The 22,957-nt window shown below is 38.3% G+C and overlaps 1 protein-coding gene across 7 annotated transcripts in view; it reads right to left on the reverse strand.

Moving 5' to 3' along the window:
• TTLL7 (tubulin tyrosine ligase like 7) overlaps positions 1 to 14,438 on the reverse strand; it is a 114,414-nt gene extending 99,976 nt beyond the window's left edge. For 3 of the 7 annotated variants that reach the window (XR_016037205.1, XR_016037206.1, XM_088835430.1), the window contains exons 1-5: positions 13,194 to 14,435; positions 10,420 to 10,619; positions 10,021 to 10,152; positions 5,292 to 5,413; positions 4,266 to 4,333 (exon numbers count right to left, since the gene is read on the reverse strand). Coding sequence is in view for 5 of the 7 variants with exons in the window: in XM_088835430.1 (XP_088691556.1) it covers positions 4,266 to 4,333; positions 5,292 to 5,413; positions 10,021 to 10,152; positions 10,420 to 10,444 (347 nt within the window). In the remaining 2 variants the exon portion in view is untranslated. Of the gene's footprint in view, positions 1 to 4,265; positions 4,334 to 5,291; positions 5,414 to 10,020; positions 10,153 to 10,419; positions 10,620 to 12,577; positions 12,684 to 13,193 lie in introns of those variants that run through there. The other 4 variants (XM_088835431.1, XM_055404005.2, XM_088835432.1 and 1 more) reach the window with 3 other exon arrangements.
• Positions 14,439 to 22,957: the final 8,519 nt, after the last annotated feature.

Genomic DNA, 22,957 nt, shown 5'->3' on the forward strand with positions numbered 1-22,957 from the left:
AGATCATCATCCTGAAAAATCACTCTTGAACCAATCTCCCCCACTGGTCCCATCAACCTCTCTGTGCTCCAGCTACATTGGCCTTATTTCAGAAAAATTATCCATGTTTTCTACCAGCACAGGACCTAGGCCCATACTATTCTTCTTGCCCATAAAGGTTATTACATACCATCTGCACCAATAAACTCCTAGTCATTATTCATATTTCAGCTTCCATATCACTTCCTCAGGGAAACTCTCCAAAGCTTCCCTAAGTTAGAAGTCCTTCAATATGCACTAATTTAGGACTACATAGCTCTGCTTCATAGCAATTACCACAACTGCAAGGCAAGGCTGTAAAAGCCATAACTCTGCTTCTGATCACCTCATGTGCTCAGAGCCTAGCACAAAGCCTGGCATTTAACAGACACTTAATAAATATGTGTTAAATGGAAAGTAGGGAAAACCACTAGACCATTCAGGGATGACTAAATCAAATCCCTGATGATTGTATAGTGTAAGTGACAAATAGATTTAAGGGACTAGATCTGATAGAGTGCCTGATGAACTATGGACGGAGGTTTGTGACATTGTACAGGAGACAGGGATCAAGACAATCCCCATGGAAAAGAAACACAAAAAAGCAAAATGGCTGTTTGAGGAGGTCTTACAAATAGCTGTGAAAAGAAGAGAAGCAAAAAGCAAAGGAGAAAAGGAAAGATATAAGCATCTGAATGCAGAGTTCCAAAGAATAGCAAGGAGAGATAAGAAAGCCTTCCTCAGCGATCAATGCAAAGAAATAGAGGAAAACAACAGAATAGGGGAAACAAGAGATCTCTTCAAGAAAATTAGAGATACCAAGTGAACATTTCATGCAAAGATGGGCTCGATAAAGGACAGAAATGGTATGGACCTAACAGAAGCAGAAAATATTAAGAAGAGGTGGCAAGAATACGCAGAAGAATTGTACAAAAAAGATCTTCACAACCAAGATAATCATGACGGTGTGATCACTCACCTAGAGCCAGACATCCTGGAATGTGAAGTCAGGTGGGTCTTAGAAAGCATCACTATGAACAAAGCTAGTGGAAGTGATAGAATTCCAGTTGAACTATTTCAAATCCTGAAAGATGATGATATGAAAGTGCTGCACTCAATATGCCAGCAAATTTGGAAAACTCAGCAGTGGCCACAGGACTGGAAAAGGTCAGTCTTCATTCCAATCCCAAAGAAAGGCAATGCCAAAGAATGCTCAAACTACCACACAATTGCACTTATCTCACACACTAGTAAAGTCATGCTCAAAATTCTCCAAGCTAGGCTTCAGCAATACGTCAACCGTGAACTTCCAGATGTTCAAGCTGGTTTTAGAAAAGGCAGAGGAACCAGAGATCAAATTGCCAACATCCTCTGGATCATGGAAAAAGCAAGAGAGTTCCAGAAAAACATCTATTTCTGCTTTACTGACTATGCCAAAGCCTTTGACTGTGTGGATCACAATAAACTGTGGCAAATTCTGAAAGAGATGGGCATACCAGACCACCTGACCTGCCTCTTGAGAAACCTGTATGCAGGTCAGGAAGCAACAGTTAGAACTGGACATGGAACAACAGACTGGTTACAAATAGGAAAAGGAGTACATCAAGGCTGTATATTGTCACCCTGCTTATTTAACTTATACATAGAGCACATCGTGAGAAATGGTGGGCTGCAAGAAGCACAAGCTGGAATCAAGATTTCCAGGAGAAATATCAATAACCTCAGATATGCCGATGACACCACCCTTATGGCAGAAAGTGAAGAGGAACTCAGAAGCCTCTTGATGAAAGTGAAAAAGGAGAGTGAAAAAGTTGGCTTAAAGCTCAACATTCAGAAAACTAAGGTCAGGACATCTGGTCCCATCACTTCATGGCAAATAGATGGGGAAACAGTGGAAACAGTGTCAGACTTTGTTTTTTGGGGTTCCAAGATCACTGCAGATGGTGACTGCAGCCATGAAATTAAAAGATGCTTACTCCTTGGAAGGAAAGTTATGAACAAGTTAGACAGCATATTAAAAAGCAGAGACATCCCTTTGCCAACCAAGGTCCATCTAGTCAAGGCTATGGTTTTTCCCGTGGTCATGTATGGATGTGAGAGTTGGACTGTGAAGAAAGCTGATCGCCGAAGAATTGATGCTCTTGAACTGTGGTGTTGGAGAAGACTCTTGCGAGTCCTTTGGACTTCAAGGAGATCCAACCAGTCCATTCTAAAGGAGATCACTCCTGGGTGTTCATTGGAAGGACTGATGATAAAGCTGAAACTCCAGTACTTTAGCCACCTCAGGCGAAGAGCTGACTCATTGGAAAAGACCCCGATGTTGGGAGGGATTGGGGGCAGGAGAAGAAGGGGACGACAGAGGATGAGATGGCTGGATGGCATCACCGACTCGATGGACATGAGTTTGAGTGAACTCCGGGAGTTGGTGACGGACAGGGAGGCCTGGTGTGCTGTGATTCATGGGGTCGCAAAGAGTCGGACACGACTGAGTGACTGAACTGAACTGAACTGAAATGGAAATAAATGACTTAAAAGAAACACATATCCAAATTAGAGGTTAATTCCCATTTCTCTAAAGTTCATCCTTCTTGTAATTCGTATTTTAACAAATCACACCTTCCACATAACATCCTAATCCAGAAACCTAAGAATCTTGGAGACCCTTTCCTTCTCTTCCCCTTTCTCACATCAGAGCAATTTTCAAGTCCCAGCAATTTCATGTTCTTCATATCTTTCAGATTTATCTTCTCTTCCCCATTCATCCTATCTCTCTTTTGGATCAATAGATGTTCATTATTGTGAACTAGATAATGACAAGCATCTCTTCCAGGGCTTTCACTCTCTGGTCCTACCATCATTGAATCCATTATCCTATGGTGCAACCCAAACTATCTAAAACAGATTATTTCTCTGCTTAGGCCCATTAAATAGCTCCTCATTTCTCTCAGGATAGGCAGAAATGCTTGTTGAGTAAAGAGATTAAAGAATCAATGATTAAATGATTAAACAAAATACAATAATACAGTGTACACAGCTTAGTCTTTACAGTTATTTCCAGCATCAACTGAGGTTGAGCCTCCCAATATCCTATTTAACCAGAAAAACTGCTTGAGGTTCTCCCAAACATATCATGTGATTTAAGTCTCCATATTCCTTCTCCCACTGTTGTCTTTGCCTACAATTTTCTTATCTTCTTCTCAGAGGGTGAACTCTTACTCCTTTCAATATCCGTCTCATAATTTAATTTCTCCAGAAACCCTTCCCTGCTGTCTCATAAAGAATCTCTCCCACCATCTTTGTCAGTCTCTACCTCGAATGTGACAGCACCAAACTATTTATGTATCAGTGTTCCTCTCTTACTAAAATGTGAGTTCTAGGCAGAAACTAGGCTCTAATTAACTTGTTTACTTCAAAGCTAGCAGTCTCCAGGGCATACAATAGACATGCCAAAAATATTGTTGTGTGAATGGATTATAAGCTTTCACATGGATGAATACTAATATTTCTTGAATTGCATGCATCTTCCTAACCTTTATCTGTGAAAGAATCCTCTTTTTAATATTTTTCCTCAATTTATCAACTTTCTGAAAATAAAAAATCTAATAAACAGAAATATAAGCTGCACAAAAATTCTGCAATATATTCATTGTAAGACTTTACCTGTTAACAGTTTTTCTCATGAAAGCATATTATTACTCTAAATAATGGTCTCCAAAATAAATACCTGTGCATGTAGCCCTGAGTAGGCACATCTACATGTGTTCTATGTGTGGGCACACAGGCACCTACTACAGTGCTTGGCACATATCAGATGCTCAGTAACCAGTATTCTCAACACACCCACACGAGGGATAAAATGCGACAAATTAGTTTATGCAAGGTTTAACTGAAAATAAGTAAGCCTATGTTGAATGTTATGTACATAAAACTTCTTATATTGAAACGAAAAATTTATTTTGCTGGAGAGATAGCAAGTTGCAGTGAAAAGAACCGTGAAATTCTGAAGACCAAGATCCTACTCCAGCTCTGCTCTTAACTTTGACTTTACACAAGGTATTCACATCTCTGACCCTCAATTACCTTCTCTGCAAAGTCAAAGAACAGAACCAGCAAAATTTTAAGACCCTTCCAGCTCTGAAATTCTCTCTCTTCCATTGAAATCCCATTTCAAATCAGTGTTAATTTGTTAAAGACAGCACTATGTAATTTTTAATAGGTCTTCTCTATTACAAGAAAATGAAGATTACTTGGTCATATTTCTCGCTAGGAAATCCTTCCTACAGATCTCCCCCATTCCTGGAAAATGGTTGATCCTCTGCAAAATAAAAAGGCAAACATTAATATTCTCATTTACCTAATGAACATATTCATTTATACTATGATACAGTTACAGGCATCCTTTGAGTTTAGTGTTTTTTAGTAAGAGACTAAAGACTAAAAAAACTGGTGAAAATGGACATGCTGTCTACAGTCGATTTTGTACAAGTCACTACAAAAACAGGTAAAGGAGAACTATACAAAATCTCAATTGCCTAAAACTCCACAAATTTGGCTTTTATTTTTTAACATACTTATAGTACATTCTAATAATAAAATAATGAAGCCAAACTACACATAGCTGACATTACAAGGGATAGCTGTATTCAGATCCCTTTGTGCAATCTACTCCACATCATTCATCTGTATGCATAATGCAAAGCACCAGCCTAGGAAGAGCTTTCCTCTATCAATTCTTCCTTAAAGATGGAAAGAGGTTAAAGTTAAATCTGAAAGGATTCAGTCTTCAGGCAACAGGCTACTCAGGTAAATTGTGTTGTGTGTATAGTTGCTAAGTCATGTCTGACTCTTTTGGGGACCCCATAGACTGTAGCCCACCAGGCTCTTCTGTTCATGGGATTTCTCAGGCAAGAATACTGGAGCGGGATGATGTTTCCTTCTCCAGAAGATCTCCACAACCCAGGGATCAAACCTGTGTATCCTGCATTGGCAGGAGGATTCTTTACTGCTGAGCCACGGGGGAAGCCCATTCAGGCAAGAATACTGGAGTGATTTGCCATTTCCTTTTCCAGGGAATCTTCCCAACATAGAGATCCAACCCGCATCTCCTGTGTCTCCTGCATTGCAGGCAGATTCTTTACCCACTGAGCCATCGGGACCACCAGGGAGAAATGAATTAATATGTCAACATATTAAGAACCCTACCTAAAGAAAACTATAATGGAATTCATAGAATTTTCCTACTGACCAATAACTGATCATGATTAATTTCCTACCTGGTAATTTTGCAGCTCCGCAATCTTCTCTTGCTGAACAGCAGAATCACACCATATAAGATTGCTTGTTTCATCCTCATCTGGCGTTTTCATAAATCCCATTTCATCTATTACTAAACGAACTGCAAGTAAACAGTTAAGTTAAACCAAAATTAAAATATTTCTGAAACACATTCATTGTGAAAATCTTATATATGTATATTATATATATGTATCAATTTTAGCTCACAGTATTTTATCTGTAAAATTTCCATTAGTTATAGCATAACCTTAATTTAGGTACAACTAATTATCTAAAGCTGGATTATACTCAGGAGCAACAGAGAACTGCTTTCAGTTGGCACCCAAAATCCTTAGTTTCAATTTTCTGAGATGTAACAGGTACACAATGCTGTTAAAGAGCTTAGTGATTATTCATAGCTCAGTGAAAACACACACACAGCCGACACAACACCTCGACTCAGGAAAATGTACTTTTATGGCTTTTTCATGACCTTGGGCTAGGTACAAAAAGAAAGGATAAAAATAGTCCCTGATCATCAGACCCATCCTATACTTTCCACCTCTCTAATTCAAATTATTTTTAGCAGTAAAAACCAAGTCAGTTATACTGACACAGGATACAAAATAATAAAGCAGAATTATAGTAGACATCTAGAAACTCTGGCCCTCCCATCAGCTCCCGGCCCTCTAATCCTAAGCACAAAAAATATGTTGAGAGAAAATCTTGCTTTATGGATTCCACAATATTGGATATAACAGTTAACAAATTGATATCTTCCTTCCAATGAATTTCAAGTTTAGAATAAATATCAGAAAATACTTAGGACAAATTTTGGGTTCCAATAGAATTTGGAGTCTTAATATAATGGTGTAACTAGATAGGAGTGTTTCAATGCCTGCTTTCCTTTTATTGCCCATAGATAGGAAGATATGGAGAAGGAAATGGCAACCCACTCCAGTGTTCTTGCCTGGAGAATCCCAGGGACGGGGGAGCCTGGTGGGCTGCCGTCTATGGGGTCGCACAGAGTCAGACATGACTGAAGCGACTTAGCAGCAGGAAGATATAGTAAAAAGGGGTTAATTGTCTAAGTGTACTTGGCTCAAGTATGAAACTAATGACCAGACACCAGTTGGTCTCAAGTCCAAGGGACTCTTGATTTCTTTCTGATCGTGGAGACAGAACAGGCTTTTTATGCAATAATGCCTGGAACACAGGCATAGTCATAGAAGAGGACAGTGACTGGAAAAAATGAGGCTAGGGAGAGGATGTTGGGGTGAAGCTGCTTTTTTCCATGAGAGCAGCTTGATAAAACTTGGGGTTGTTCTGAAGCCCCAGGTGACAACATACAGTACAAATTTGCGGAAAGGGCTGTTCCTCTCTCTGCCTCAGACTACCAAGCAGCATTGGCGTCCTGAGGCCCAGGAGCTTGTGTCATCTAGAGCTCGTGGGGAGGAAGAGGACCTTAGTGACACAACCTGGGAGAGTTCTTCTAACTGGCTCACAAGCAGAAAACAATGTCAAGGTCAGAACCGCAGGTCAAAAGCAGACGTGGTCCCAAGTACAAGCAAGTCCTTGTCCTAGGCCTCTCAGAAATCACTAGGAGGACCTTGATGAGAGAAATGACCCTGGCAGTCGTTACGGACAGAGGGAGTATAATGAGCTACTAAAAATGTGGGTATTAATGTATACATAAGCTGGTAAGGATGGAAACATTCAGGATACATAACAATGATGGAAATAATCCATTCTTTCTCTAAATTCACAAAATCAAATTTGTAAGGTCAGTCTTATATAAATCTCTCCAACTATGAAATTCAAAGCTTGAAGAGCTGAAAGAGTTGAAATTCAAAAACAAACATAACATCAGGCATTAAACTGTCATTTTTTTCAGCTAAGCTATCTACTCATATTTTTGTTTGAAATGAAATTTTAGAAATCAGTTGGCATACTTTTAAGTATACCATCCTCCACTGCAAAGAAAAGAAATTCCTTTACCACATCAGTTTCAAATACAAGGTTGTTAGCAGCCAAAGTCTAAATGTGGGCCTTTAAATATTGGCCTTTTAGGAAAGTAAAACAAGGTGAAAGTTCCTCAGTCATGTCTGACTCTTTGCAACCCCATCTACTATACAGTCCATGGAATTCTCCAGACCAGAATACTGGAGTGGGTAGCCTTTTCCTTCTCCAGGGGATCTTCCCAACCGAGGGATTGAACTCAGGTCTCCCACATTACAGGCGGATTCTTTACCAGCTGAGTCTTTTAGGAGTTCTCTTAAAAACAGAAGTGAAATAATTGCCTCAATATATAATTTCTACCAAACCAAATTCCCTTATTGATAAAACAGAGATAACCACACCAACCATTTTCCTCCCATTTCCCTTTGCATAATTAAGTACTCCCTTCTACAGTCTGTCTTGTCCCCATTTAATAAAAATTGACAAATATACGTTCCTCACAAATTTGGCCTACTTCTTTTTTTTTGCCTTGACCCATAGAGCTTTCAGAAGCTGTTCATGAGTTTTAAAAATAGGAATCCATGTAACAACTCTCTGAATTTTAGATACAGACGGCACTTTAATGTTATTCAATTTAAATTTTGATTCATATTTTATTTAGGCAATATGATATAGTAAAAAGAACACTAAATTTGGAAGCAAATTAATTCAGGTTCAGGTTCTACTTTTGCCATCTGTCCAACCTTGAGGAAGTTGCTCTCACTGAGCTTTCATTTATTCAACTGTGCCTAAGGGGTGTTTTAAAAAGTAATAAAGTTTCACCATATATTAATTACAGGATTACTGTGACAGTGAAGTTCACCATTCCACAATGTGTCTCCATGAGAAATTATGGGAGAAATTTTTCTCAAGACTTAGCAATAGGAAAATTGCATTTCCCTTGAACAACCAGTATGGTTTTATCTTCTGGGCACTGTGTATTCTATAGCTGATTATTTGCAATTATTAGCTTTGCTTGCTAGGCAGCTTAGACTCAAATCCATACATATCTCTAACTATAGAGGATTTCATGGACTGCAGATTACATTCTGATCAACCACAAGCTTCATCCAATTTTATTATTTTTATTTTTCCTTATTTATTTTCTCATGGCTTTTAGCCACTTCAAATTCACTATTAGAGCAAGGAAAGTCAGAGAAAGTGGCAATAAGGGAGTAATACAACCTATTTCACAGGTTATTTGGAAGATTAAATGAGGTAATTCATGTGTAAATATTTGATCCAGGGTTATAAAAGCATTAATAGTAAAACTAGTAATGGTTAAAGTATTCTACATGAGAAAACAGGCAACATCAGGAAGAAAACACAAGTGTCCTGACTATGGCTTAATCGTCTTTCATTATATAATCTGAGCTGTCAAAGGAGCAGTAGTTAAATTACAAGAAGTAATCTGTTGCTCATCACTAGGTTAAATAAGGGAGAGCAAGGTAGCATTATCTCCTGGACACATGGCCAATTGTCTCTTTCCCTCCCTTATACTTGGCTCTGTTTTCTCCCAGAAGTCTCTGGTCCAAGTCTCCAAGTCTGACTGAGCAGGGATTTTGCTAAACACAACTGAGCAGGCTTAGCACAGAGGTCTGGAATCAGTATGAAGAAGGCTAATGCAACTTCAGCCCTTGGGAGTGACAGGGAATTACACCTAAAAACACTCTCCTCTAGATCAACTTCCTTATAAATCCCACCACAATCTTAAAAGCAAACAAGATCGTAAGTTAACACTGCCCCATCTATCACTTTGACAACGGTTGCTCTTGTTTTTTCACGCTAGAAAATACCCTGCAAATAACTCACATTTCACTCTCCCAAATTAACTTGACTTGAAGTTTTTCCTGTGAGGAAAAGAGTATTAGGGGACCTCAATTCCTATGAAATATTCCATTGATTGCTGATGAACTTTGGTGAAATACTGTAAGTGGAAATGTGACTCTCAAAGATTAACAAGGGTAAGAATAATATCCTTGAGATTCATATGGTTTTCCTCAACTCTTTTAATGCAAAAGTATTTGTTTTAAAAGAGGAAGATTATTTGAGTACTTGTAGTAGTGATGAGTTTCTCAATGCAATGCTGGGCAAGAATATCTTAATTTAAAGCAATTAATTCTTACCTATTCTCTCCAGTGCAAATACTGCTTACATGTAAAAAATAAATTATATAAATAAAAAGAACAGTATCATCCAAATTAATTTTAAAGCATAGAGAGAAATATGTTCTTATACTATTTTTAAGTCAGTTTCTCATTGTTTAATATGAATCCCAAATTCTGCAGTTTTCAGTATACATGTAATATTTTTAATCTGTTTTTAAAATCATTTACAAAATAATGAACGTTAAAGTTAAAAATAATTCTAGCCCCAAGTGAAAAATTCATTAGACTCATATAATTGTCCTAACTAATCACATCTGTATTTCAAGATAAAAGCTAGAACCACTGTGCTTTACTGTTCATATTACTTTATGCTTGATTTTAAAGCTAAGCATTAAAATCATATATATTTAATCCAATATCATCAATAGCTAGAGCTTTTTAGCTCCATTGATGTTCTATTTGGTTATTGACATGTTAAATATCTCATTAAAAAGAAAATTCTATAGAAGGCATTTAAAAATCTATTAACAGAAGAAAATTATCTCTGAATTTTTACATTGTTTTTAACATCAAATAGCTTTCCCAACAATAATGAAAATCTCACTATTCTGAAGAGACCTACCAATTTCAAACTTTGTCCCAGCAACATTTGCTGTAATGGTTCCCTTCTTTTTCTTCTTTCTGACTTTCCTTTTCATCGTGCTTTGATAAGGCAATTCTGTATTCAGATCCAGGGGAGTGGGTCCCTGAATAACTTTAAAAGAAATGTAAACCAACCAAATATCACTGAAATAATAAGAACTCCATACCAAAGAACACAAATGTCCCCCCGCCACCCACCACGACGAGGTAAAAGTATAAATTCTTATTCTGTTCAGTTCAGTTCAGTCGCTCAGTCGTGTCCAACTCTCTGCGACCCCTGGCCCCCAACTGATTTTTAATTCTTGGAAAGATTACCAGTGATGATCTATAAAATGTAGATCTATACAGTAGATCCACATGATTAAATCAAGCTGCTTACCTCTTTCCTGAGGCAGAGATGGCATTCTTGTCTGTGCTAACCAACGAGCAGTGTGTGTTGCAGTACAAGCTCTTAGGAAACCTGGAAGACCCGCATTAGTCTAAGTAGGATACGGCTCCAAATCACTGCAAGTTCCTATCATATTATCTTGGTGGAGTCCTCAGATTTCAGGACACTGAAATTATGAGATAAGAAGGAACCTGCAGGAATTTTAAAACAAAGGTATGTAGAAAACAACTCTTATGATATTTTTTCTTCAATATATATCAATACTCTTCTTTTTAAAAGTCAAGTAAAGATGAAAGTTAATGTAGTCAATAAACAAATACGGTTAATTTATTAAACCTTACGCAAAATGCCAAGCAACAGTCCTCTGTTTCTAGAAGAACACAGTCTAAAGGAAACATCCTTACATACAGTAAATAACATGATTTACACAAACAAGAAAAACAATAACATTATTCACTACCATTTATTGAACACTTTCTATCTCAGGCCACTTATACCATTTAATCTTTCAACAAAACTAAAAGGTAGAAGCTTTTATCTCTATCTAACAGGTAAATACATTGAGCTCAGAAAGGACAAATCTTTACAAGGAAAGTAAGTGACAAAATGGAGATTAAAATAGTATCTCTCTGATATCAGAACCCCATACAACCTTCAACTCAATGCCTGGAAACCTAGCTGCAGCTCCACTTTTAGTATGAAATGGTGAAATAAGTGCCAGTGCCAGGGTAGAGGTCACATGCTGACAGAATGGAGAAAAAAGAAATTCCCTTTTAAGGTGCGTGTCAGGGGAGGGGGTGACTACATAAAACAGATCACGTTTGAGTTATGCCTTTAAATATGAGAACAATTTTGAAAAGTAGAAAATGGGAGGAGTCATTACCAAAGTGATCTTATTTGGGCACACAGAGGAACACAATAAAACATTTTTCAATGAATGAACTAATTAGATTTGGCCATGCCTCAATATGGCCTGTATTACATTTCACTTTTACTTTCATTATGTAAGTATGTATGAACCCAGGGGTTGCACCCTGACTATACTATACTATATTATCAGCTTTCTAATTTCTCCCATCATACATCAAGAATCTTGAATGTAAATGTCTCCAAATATAATGAAAAGTTATAAAACCTATCATAATAAACAAAGGTATGATATCAACATATTTATCAAAAGATTATCAGGTTTATGAGAAATTCAGAAGTATTTGAAAATTCAGCTACATAAAATGTGACTCTTACTCCCAACAGTCATTAAAAATAAGACTAATTATTAAAGAAAATTTAGAAGTTAATTTGTTTTCAGGAATCATTTTCACTACAATAATTCTCTAGAATAATTCAAAATCAAAACTAGGAAAATATTATTTATTACAGACCAACTGTGGGCAGGTACTATGTAAAGAATCTAAACTATTTTACCTCATTAACAAACTTGGAACTTGGGTCTCATCTCCCCCAGTATTCCAGATATGGAAATTAAGGCTAAACAAGTTAACTAAACCAAGGTAAAACATCTTATAAAAAGAAAACCTAGGTTTTGAACCTAATTCTGTCTGATTATTCTATTAATTGAGCTCCACTATTTTCAGGCAGCGTGCTAATATACTATCTAGATGTCCAAGAAGCTTGTGACCCTACTGCAGTCCATACTGCAAGATATGGGAGTGTTCTGGGAATTCATGACACTTCAAACAGTGAAATCACAGTAAACATCCCTAACCGGATAATAGATCCCTATTCCAAAATGGAAATAGACTGGATCATTTTTCAGAATAAAAGAAAGGAGTAGTCTAAAGTTCAGTTGATTTCTTTCTGGAACTTCTGATACCTTAGGAAGGTAACTATTTGAGTTTACAGGTCCTTATCCAGCACCTTGTTATTGGAGTAAACAAAGATCCTCTTATAGTAACAGAGTGCTTATTACATTGAAAGTAGGTGACAAAGTCAGCAAGAGTTCAAGAACAATATTTGCCTAACTATACTAACAATAAATCAATAATTGTTATATGCCGTAAAAGCAGATTTATTCATTTCTGACTTAAATAATGAGGCTCACAACTTCGATTTGTATAGGGCTCAAAACAAGAACTGAGCTTCCCAGGTGACACTAGTGGTTAAAAAAAAAAAAAAAAAAAAACCCCACCTGCCAATGCAGGAAACAAGAGATGTGTATTAGATCCCTGTGTTGGGAAGATGCCCTGGAGGAGGGCATGGCAAACAACTCTAGTATTCTTGGGCTTCTCTGGTGGTTCAGATGGTAAAGAATCCACCTGCAATGCGGGAGACCAGAGTTCAATCCCTGGATTGGGATGATCCCCTTGAGGAGGGCATGGCAACCCACTCCAGTATTCTTGCCTGGAGAATCCCCACAGACAGAGGAGTCTGGTAGGCTACCGTCCACGGGGTCTCAAAGAGTTGGACAAAACTGAGCAACTAAGCACAGCACACAAAACAAGAATTATTATCCCTTCCCCCAACCACACAAGAATTAAAGGACTTAAAATTATTCTCTCCATAGATAGGCTTAATTCCATTTATGGTTTGATGAATAACAAAAGTGCGCTAACGAATTCCAGGACTTATTCTGTCATTCAGTTCTAACCATTTCACTTTAGTCTAAACAAGAGACTTGAGATGACAGATTGATCACATCACTCAGACAATGCCATGGCTACCTAGTTTCCAAAAGGAGAAGCACGTTTCAGTTACCTCAGAAATAACCCAACAGTTTCTAAAGTTTGGCTATAAAGTAAAATCACCTGCGGCCTTTTGAAAATCCTGGTATCCCGGCCACACCCTAGACCCAGGCGAGGCTTAAGCAGCGGCGTTTGTTGTTGTTCAGTCCCAGACCCCAAGGACTGCAGCATGCCAGTCTTCCCTGTCCATCACCAATCCTGGAGCTTGCTCAAACTCTTGTCCACTGAGTCAGTGATGCCACCCAACTATCTCATACTCTGTAATCCCCTTCTCCTCCTGCCTTTAATCTTTCCCAGCATCAGGGTTTTTTCCAGTGAGTCAGTTCTTCACATCAGGTGGCCAAAGTATTGGAGCTTCAGCTTCAGCATCAGACCTTCCAATGAATATTAAGGGTTGATTTCCTTTAGAATGGACTGGTTTGATCACCTGCAGTCCAAGGGACTCTCAAGAGTATTCTCCAGCACCACAGTTCGAAAGCATCAATTCTTCAGTGCTCAATCTTCTTTATGGTCCAACTCTCACACCTGTACATGACTACTGGGAAAACCATTGCTTTGATTAGACGAACCTTTGTCGGCAAAGTAATGTCTCTGCTTTTTAATATGCCATCTAGGTTTCTCATAGCTTTTCTTCCAAGAAACAAATGTCTTTTAATTTCATGGCTGCATTCATCATCTGCAGTGATTTTGGAGCCCAAGGAAATAAAGTCTATCACTGTTTCCATTGTTTCCCCATCTATTTGCCATGAAGTGATGGGACCAGAAGCCATGATCTTAGTTTTTTGAATATTGAGTTTTAAGCCAGCTTTTTCATGCTCCTCCTTCACTTTCATCAAAAGGTTCTTTAGTTCCTCTTCACTCTCTGCCATAATGATGCTGTCATCTGTGTATTTGAAGTTTCTGTTATTTCTCCTGGCAGTCTTGATTTCAGCTTGTGCTTCATCCAGCCTGACATTTCACATGATGTAGTCTGCACCTAAAGTTAAATAAACAGGGTGACAATATACAGCCTAGATGCACTCCTTTCCCAATTTGGAACCAGTCCGTTGTACCATGTCTGGTTCAAACTGTTGCTTCTTGACCTGCATACAGGTTTCTCAGGAGACAGGCAGGTGGTCTGGTATTCTTATCTCTTTAAGAATTTTCCACAATTTGTTGTGATACACACAGTCAAAGGCTTTAGTATAGTCAATGAAGCAGAAGTAGATGTTTTTCTCAAACTCTCTTGCAGATGTTGGCAATTCTTAAAACTCTGCAAATGAGTCTAGTGTGGAGCTAAGGCTGACAACCTCGGCTGTAAGCACACAACTGCACTAAAGCAAATGGTAGTTAATTACAACATGAAAGTGAAAGTGTTAGTCACTCAGTCACTCAGCCTTGTCTGACTCTGTGACCCACGGACTATAGCTGGCCAGGCTCCTCTGTCCGTGGAATTCTCTGTGCAAGAATACTCGAGTGGGTAGCCATTCCCTTCTCCAGTGGATCTTCCTAACCAAGGATCAAACCTGGGTCTCCTGCCTTGCAGGCAGATTCTTTACTGTCTGAGCCACGAAGGAAGCCCCAATTACAAGGTAAACATATATAATTTTAAGAAAAATGTAAAACAAAGATGAAAACATTTATAACTGTATGAAAAAGGTCAAATAGGTAAAAGTCATCTATAAAAATCCTCATATCTAGTTCAAATAAACAAATTAGGAGAAAAAAGAATTAGAAGATCAGCAGAAATTGATTTCTAACACAATTTTATTTTGCAAGTAAAGAAGCCATTTCCAAGAGAAATCAATTTACCAAAATCTCAAGGAAATAGTAACTTTAAATGTAGAACACCTAGTGCTACCATGAAAAATAACAGCTACACAACACTAGAACAACAAAGATGCCGATACACTGTGATAGCATCCTTTCTTCACAATTCTTCCCAAATTTCTGCCCATCACTTAAAATCCACGTGAATCCCCACTTTTTCCTTAAAGTTTCTTCTCATCATGGCTGAAGAAATTCATTTTTCCCTCTTCTGGTCTATTGGAGACTATGTGCATCCCTATCATAGCACCAATCACAAACCAAGAAACTAAGCTCTGTGAAAACAGTGGCTTTCTTCTACCCTGTTCATTCCTCCACTCCCAGGCCCTGAAACAGTGCCTAACACACTGCTCAATAAGAGCTTGTTCTTGAATTCAAAGAAAATAATCGATTAACCAATGACACCTGGGAATAAGATGAGGTGGTTATGGAGCTCTAAGAAGCAATATATATAACTTTCATATTTTTAAGTGAAAAAAGCAAAGTACATAAAAGTTCACATTTCTGTAAAATGATGGATATATGCACAGAGCAGTGGTGGCCTTTTGTATCAATAGCTGGGGACAAAGCTAAGGAAGTCTTCCATGTATACCCTTTCATACTCAAAGCATGTATCACCTATTCAAAAAGATAAATATAGGTGATATAAGTTTGTGTCAACATTATCATGTTGAGAATAAAAATATTCAAATGTTATATTTCAGTTAGATGAAAGAATATGGTAGAAAGAGCTCTGAGCAAGAAGTCAGTTAGAATTCTTACCTTTACCCTGCCATTTACCAGACAGATGACTTAATTTCTTAATATAGAGAAGGAAAGAACTGATTCTTTCCAGCCCTAAAGTATAAAATGTCAACCAGTTGAGGATGCTATTTTGTATGACAACATGATGAAGACATGTAAAAAATAGGGAAACTCTGACCATCCCCAACAGTCCTCCCAATCCATGCCCTGGCGATGCTATATATGGGCTTTTGTACATATTTATGAAATTTTAGCTTACCATAGATTACTAAAATAACCTAACAAAAAAGGTCAGTTGGAATCAAAATTAGAGCTAAATTGAAAATACGTAAAATAATGTCAAGAAAAATCCGATAAAAGGGCATTTCCTGGTGTCCAGTGGTCATGATGCAGAGCTTTCACTACTGGTGCTGGGGTTGAATCCCTGCTCCAGAAACTAAGATACCACAAGCCACACAGTGTGGCCCAAGAAAAAGGAAGAAAAGTTGTTTTTCTGGTAATGAGAGGAAGGGGAAGAGACTCAAACCAGTACCTACTGTACACTAACCACTTTCACATACCTTTATGTGTAATATTTAGCCCATACCAAGAACTTTAGATTCTAATATTACATTTGGTAAAGTTTACATTCCATGGCAAGTAACTTGCCCAAAGTCACACCTTAATAGGTGACAACGAAGTGGTTTGTCTCTAAAGTCCATGTTCTTTCCCATTTTTTGGGCTACTTTCAAAACTCAGTCTTTAAACATATTAAGGATTTCTCAAAGAAGCTTAACTCTGTTTGACTGGAACTATTTTAAAAACTAGGGAATGAGAGCCAGAGATTCAAACTGCGATTTAAAATGTGGTTGGATCACAAAGTCCTAGCAGCTTTAGTCTCTCTTTTTGGATACCCTAGGCAGCTTCTGGTACACAGATCACCTTCCTGTTTCCCTTCATGAATGCATGGCAATTCAATCAGTATTGTTATGGATCAGGTACTGTTCTCAGTAAATAAAATGGATTTAACAGTTTTCTTTTTTTGTGGTGTTTGCATTCTAGTTGGGGAGAGACAAATAACAACAGCAAACATTAAATAAGCAAACTTGAGAAAATGCTAAGCTCTATGGAGAAAAAAAAACAGAGTTGTTAGTTAGGATTTCAAGAGTGTGGTGGGGGCAGGGCAGCGGGGAGGATGAAGTTTTGTAATTTAAAATATTGTATCCAATCAGGCCTTCAGTTCAGTTCAGTTCAGTTCAGTCCCTCAGTCATGTCCGACTCTGCGACCCCATGAATCACAGCACCCCAGGCCTCCCTGTCCATCACCAACTCCCAGAGTTCACTCAAACTCATGTCCATCAAGTCGGTGATGCCATCCAGCCATCTCATTCTCTGTCATCCCCTTCTCCTTCCGCCCCCAATCCTTCCTAGCATCAGACTCTTTTCCAGTGAGTCAACTCATCGCATGAGGTGGCCAAAGTATTGGAGTTTCAGCTTTAGCATCAGTCCTTCCAATGAACACCCAGGATTGATCTCCTTTAGGATGGACTGGTTGGATCTCCTTCCTGTCCAAGGGACTCTCAAGAGTCTTCTCCAACACCACAGTTCAAAAGCATCAATTCTTCGGCGATCAGCTTTCTTCACAGTACAACTCTCACATCCATACATGACCACTGGAAAAACCATAGCCTTGACTAGACGGACCTTTGTTGGCAAAGTAATGTTTCTACTTTTTAATATGCTATCTAGGTTGGTCATAACTTTCCATCCAAGGAGCAAGCGTCTTTTAATTTCATGGCTGCAATCACCATCTCCAGTGATTTTGGAGCCCCCCAAAATAAAGTCTGACACTGTTTCCACTATTTCCCCATCTATTTCCCATGAAGTGATGGGACTAGACGCCATGATCTTTGTTTTCTGAATGTTGAGCTTCAAGCCAACTTCTTCACTCTCCTCTTTCACTTTCATCAAGAGACTTTTGAGTTCCTCTTCACTTTCTGCCATGAGGGTGGTGTCATCTGCATACCTGAGGTTATTGATATTTCTCCCAGCAATCTTGATTCCAGCTTATGCTTCTTCCAGCCCAGCGTTCCTCATGATGTACTCTGCATATAAGTTAAATAAGCAGGGTGACAATATACAGCCTTGATGTACTCCTTTTCCTATTTGGAACCAGTCTGTTGTTCCATGGCCTGTTCTAACTGTTGCTTCCTGACCTGCATACAGGTTTCTCAAGAGGCCGGTCAGGTGGTCTGGTATGCCCATCTCTTTCAGAATGTTCCACAGTTTATTGTGATCCACACAGTCAAAGGTTTTGGCATAGTCAATGAAGCAAAAATAGATGTTTTTCTGGAACTCTCTTGCTTTCTCCATGATCCAGCGGATGTTGGCAATTTGATCTCTGGTGCCTCTGCCTTTTCTAAAACCTGCTTGAACATCTGGAAGTTCACGGTTCACATACTGCTGAAGCCTGGCTTGGAGAATTTTGAGCATGACTTTACTAGCATGTGAGATGAGTGCAATTGTGCAGTAGTTTGAGCATTCTTTGGCATTCCCTTTCTTTGGGATTGGAATTTGGGGATGATTTACCAAGGAGGGCAATGACTTGTTATCACAAACGGAGTTGATAAAAATATTAGGCAAAAGTACAGACATGGGCATGTAAGCATGGATGGATGTGAACACATATAATAAGGAGGAAATGAGGAAACTGACTACTTTCTGGATACTGAACAATCTTTAAGCCCTTCAAAGTGATTCTTCTTCCTAAACCCTAGTTTTCCTATGTCTTTATTCTCTACATTAATTTTTATATAACCATTTTCACACTGACCAGGGGTGGAACAAATATGTCTCTCAATGTATGTAACTGGTTTTACATACTTTTGAAAGTGAGATCTCAATCACTCCCTCCACTGCGTGTCCCCAGCTTGTACTGACATTAGATTGTGACACACTCCTCAGGACCCTCTCTGGTTCTCGACTCCTAGTATCACAGTTTCGTGAATCTAGCTCACTCCTAACCCCACTTCCATAATTTTAGTCCTCAAAACTCATCAAAAAGAATCTATATTATCCAGTTCAGGCTATGTAATGCTGAAATAATCTCAGGAGTTTAAAACAACTAAGGCCTATTCCTTGATGATGCTACATATAAATCAAAAAGACTGGCAGGGTGCTCCACATATCATAATCACACAGAAGCCCAAGCTGTCAGAGCAGCCATCGTCCTAACAATAACCAGTCACTGTGCCAGAGGGAAAGAGAGTTTTGGAGGATCTTATCCAGGCAACCAATGACAGAATTTCTGCTCACAATTCAACAGCCTGAAGCAGTCACATGACCACAGTGAACAGAGTTAGGAAGTGCTTTCATATCAAATGACTAGCAGGAAAAAAAAAAAAGCTAGTAAATAACACTAAGAACCACCACATACTCAAACTTTGATTACTCTCTATTTGAACCTGCTGCTGCTGCGTCACTTCAGTCGTGTCCGACTCTGTGTGACCCCATAGACAGAAGCCCACCAGGGTCCCCATCCCTGGGATTCTCCAGGCAAGAACACTGGAGTGGGTTGCCATTTCCTTCTCCAATTTGAACCTAGTACTACTTTATAGTTCTCCATAGCGCCACTTTACAGTATTCTCCCCTGCCTAGAAAAATAAAAGGCTGAAGATTCTGTATTGGGTCCAGTCTAGTCCTTGGCTTTACCCAGTGGGTAATTAAACTTCTCTATCCTGAATGGCTATGGACTGAAATAACAATGGTGATAAAGAGGAATAAGACAAGGAGGAAGAAGAGGAAGACAGTGTTGACACAGTCACTTTTGTAAAACATACTATGTGCCAGGCACACATCTAGGCTTCAACATTTAAAAAACTCTGATCTACCAACCCTAAGTGGTATTCTGGTATTATTATCCCCATAGATAGCTGTTTAAAGAAAAGAGGTATACTGAACAATGATATTAAAACATAAATAAGGATGTTATAAAATGATAATTCTGCTAATCTGCCTCAAAATAATTCTCTCTAGATTCCTTTATTCCTAAACTTTCATCATCCTAAACTGATGAAAGATGTTTCAATGACTACTTCAAGAAAAATGAAAAATAATAAATATAACAAAAATTATATCCAATTAAGCTTTCACTTTGGGGGGAAAACACTCATCATACTCATAAGGTCTTATTTGCAGGGCCATAATTGCAAGTAGCAGTGAGAAGTCTACTATTTCATCAAGATCATCAAAATAAGGCTGTTGTTTTTTGTCAGTACAAGAAGTAATATTTCCAAACATCAGGTCATGAATAGAACTTTGTCCATTCTTATGCTTTAAAACATTAAATTTCAGCACTTGGCCCCAAACCAAATTTGACATATTTTTATTTTCAAAGAAATGATGCTTTTTCTTATGAGAAAACTTTGAAAAATGAAAGTAAACAAAACATGTGCCACTTGTTAAATGTTAAAATTTGAAATGTTTATTATTTTTTTAATATTGTTAGGACTAGATTTAATGTCAGCCCTAGATCACCAAGTTAAATTTTAATGTACATACTAATCACCTGGGTGTGTTGTTAAAATTCAGATTCTGACTCATTAGGCCTGGGGCCTAATACAATCTGAGAGTCTGTATTTCTTTTTTTTTTTTAATTTTTTAATTTATTTTAATTGAAGGCTAATTACTTTACAATATTGTATTGGTTTTGCCATACCTTGACATGTACATGTGTTCCCCCATCTGGAACCCCCCCTCCCGCCTCCCTCCCCAAATCATCCCTCTGCGTCATCCCAGTGCACCAGCCCTGAGAATCCTGTATCATGCATTGATCCTGGCCTGGCGATTCGTTTTACATATGGTAATATACATGTTTCAATGCCATTCTCCCAAATCATCCCACCCTTGCCCTCTCCCACAGAGTCCAAAAGACTGTTCTATACACCTGTGTCTATTTTGCTGTCTCGTATACGGGGTTATCATTACCATCTTTCTAAATTCCATATATATGCATTAGTATACTGTACTGAGAGTCTGTATTTCTAACAAGTCCCCAGGAGTGCTGGTCCAGAGACTACACTTTTGCAGCAAGGCTCTAGACAACCACAATCCTTAACACTATGCTGATAGAATTTATTTTTTAACTTAAAGCCTTTCTTTATAAAATGTAAAAATTATGAAATTCTAAAATGATTTTATAGTAGTGATGTAAGTTATAAATTAATATTAAAAGGAGTCCATGAGTCAAAAAATGTAATAAAATTTAAAAGACTAGGAAATGTTGACGTAGAGCAGTTATTGATTCTCAAAGTATGACCAAGAAACAGCAGCATCAGCATCTGCTGTAAAGTTATTAGAAATGCATATTCTCATACTCAGCCTGAGATCTTCTAAATCAGAAACCTTGGGGTGAAGCCCAGTAATTGACAAGCCCTCCAGACAATTCTGATGTAGGCTAAAGTTTGACAATCACTGGATTAGAGGGCAAAGGGCCAATGGCATCCACAAACTAAGAAAGTAAGGGATACCACTACTGGAGCCTATTCCCTCCTCACTATTCTTCTGAAGCTAAGCCATATAGATGACTTAGAAATCACCTTGTCAGGATTTCCTTGGCAGTCCAGGGGTTAAGACTCTGCACTCCCAATGCAGGGAGCATGGGTTTGATACTTGGTCAGGGATTCCACATGCCACACGGCAGCCAAAAAATAAAAATCTCCTGGCCAACAACAAGTAGAGAAATCGCAAGCGACCCACGGCCCTGAGCAGCTGGAAGGGAAGATATTTGCTTAAAAGGATCTCATTTGCTACTTCAGACAGCCCTGCTACATGAGGTGAGGTTCTGCTAATTTAGAGAGTTTATTATACCTCTGTTCATGCCCAAACCAGTTACCGATGGTGACCAATAAAGACATTCATTTCAAAGACAAGCAATCTACCAAAAACAATTAAACATTTGAGAATTAATAGCAATCATAAAGATCAATTTTACGACCCCTACTCTCAAATATTGGACCAGTAGCATAGGAGCTTGATCTGAAAAGGACATGGAGAGAAGAAAAATGGTGGAGACATGGATGAAATGAAAATAAACAGGACAGTGCCTACACTGTTATACACTCATACAGTGAAAGTACTACACACCCGTGAAAATAAATGAACTAGACCCACATGATGCATTGATGAATCTCACAAACAATGAAGATCAAAGAGAGGTGAGGAATACATACAGCAGTACATTATTTATATGAAGTTTAAAATTATTAAAATAACAATATATGATACACATTGAAATATAATATAGGTCTCTTAGGAATTAATGCATATAAAAGAAGAGTGTAAAGCCCCTAAAGGAAATGATAAACACCAAGTCTGATACCTCTTGAGAGAAACAGGGCGCAACCAATAACCATCCTGTTTTACAGAAAGTGAGCATCTATGCTCCTATATGCCAAAGATGTAACTCTTAATATAAAAAATGAATATACCTTTATCATTATAGCCTTCTGAAAGAATAGGCAGAAATGAAATAGTGAAAATACTTTTGTTTGAACCACTGTATGTCTCCTTAGAAGTATTACATTCTAAATTAGACTGTTGAAAATTTAGGTCCAACTCTGATTCATGAGCAATGTGATGGGAGTCACTGAAGGATTTAAAGAGAAATATATTGTGTTGTGTGCTCAGTCATGTGCAACTCTTTGAGATCCTTTGGATGATAGCCTGCCAGGTTCCTCTGTCCATGGGTCTTTTCAGGCAAGAATACTGGAGTGGGCTGCCATTTCCTCCTGCAGGGGATCTTCCCAACTCAGGGATGGAACCTGCATCTCCTACATTTTCAGGAGATTCTTTACCATTGAGATCAGGAAAGCCCCTTAAAGAGGAGTAACATAATCTAAATTTCTTTTTGGTAGGTTATACCAGCAGCTATTGTGGAGAATGGATGGGAAAGGGGCAGGAGTGAACAGGCAGTTTCAAGAGTTACAAAACTCCGGGAGAGAGATGGTAAGAGCTTGATCATGGACCAAGCAACAGACACAGGGAGAAAGAATAGGGTTACTACAGAACAGCAGAAGCTGGTACTCAAGAAGGAAAAGGTTATCTCGGATGACTCAGTTCTCTGCCTTAGAGAACGGAGCAGAAGACAGCACCATTCATCTAGAGAAGGCAGAAAGAAGAGCCATTTTGGGGGATAAGATGATTATAATTTTACATTTGCAGAAAAGGATGGATGGAAAAAAAATGGAAAATAAGACAAAAGAATTTGTGATGACTAAAGATAAGGAAAACGTCCACTT

This window comes from Moschus berezovskii, chromosome 4 (genome assembly GCF_049115385.1).
Source record: "Moschus berezovskii isolate FMDL1 chromosome 4, NW_MosBer_1.0, whole genome shotgun sequence".
NCBI classification, from domain to species: domain Eukaryota; kingdom Metazoa; phylum Chordata; class Mammalia; order Artiodactyla; family Moschidae; genus Moschus; species Moschus berezovskii.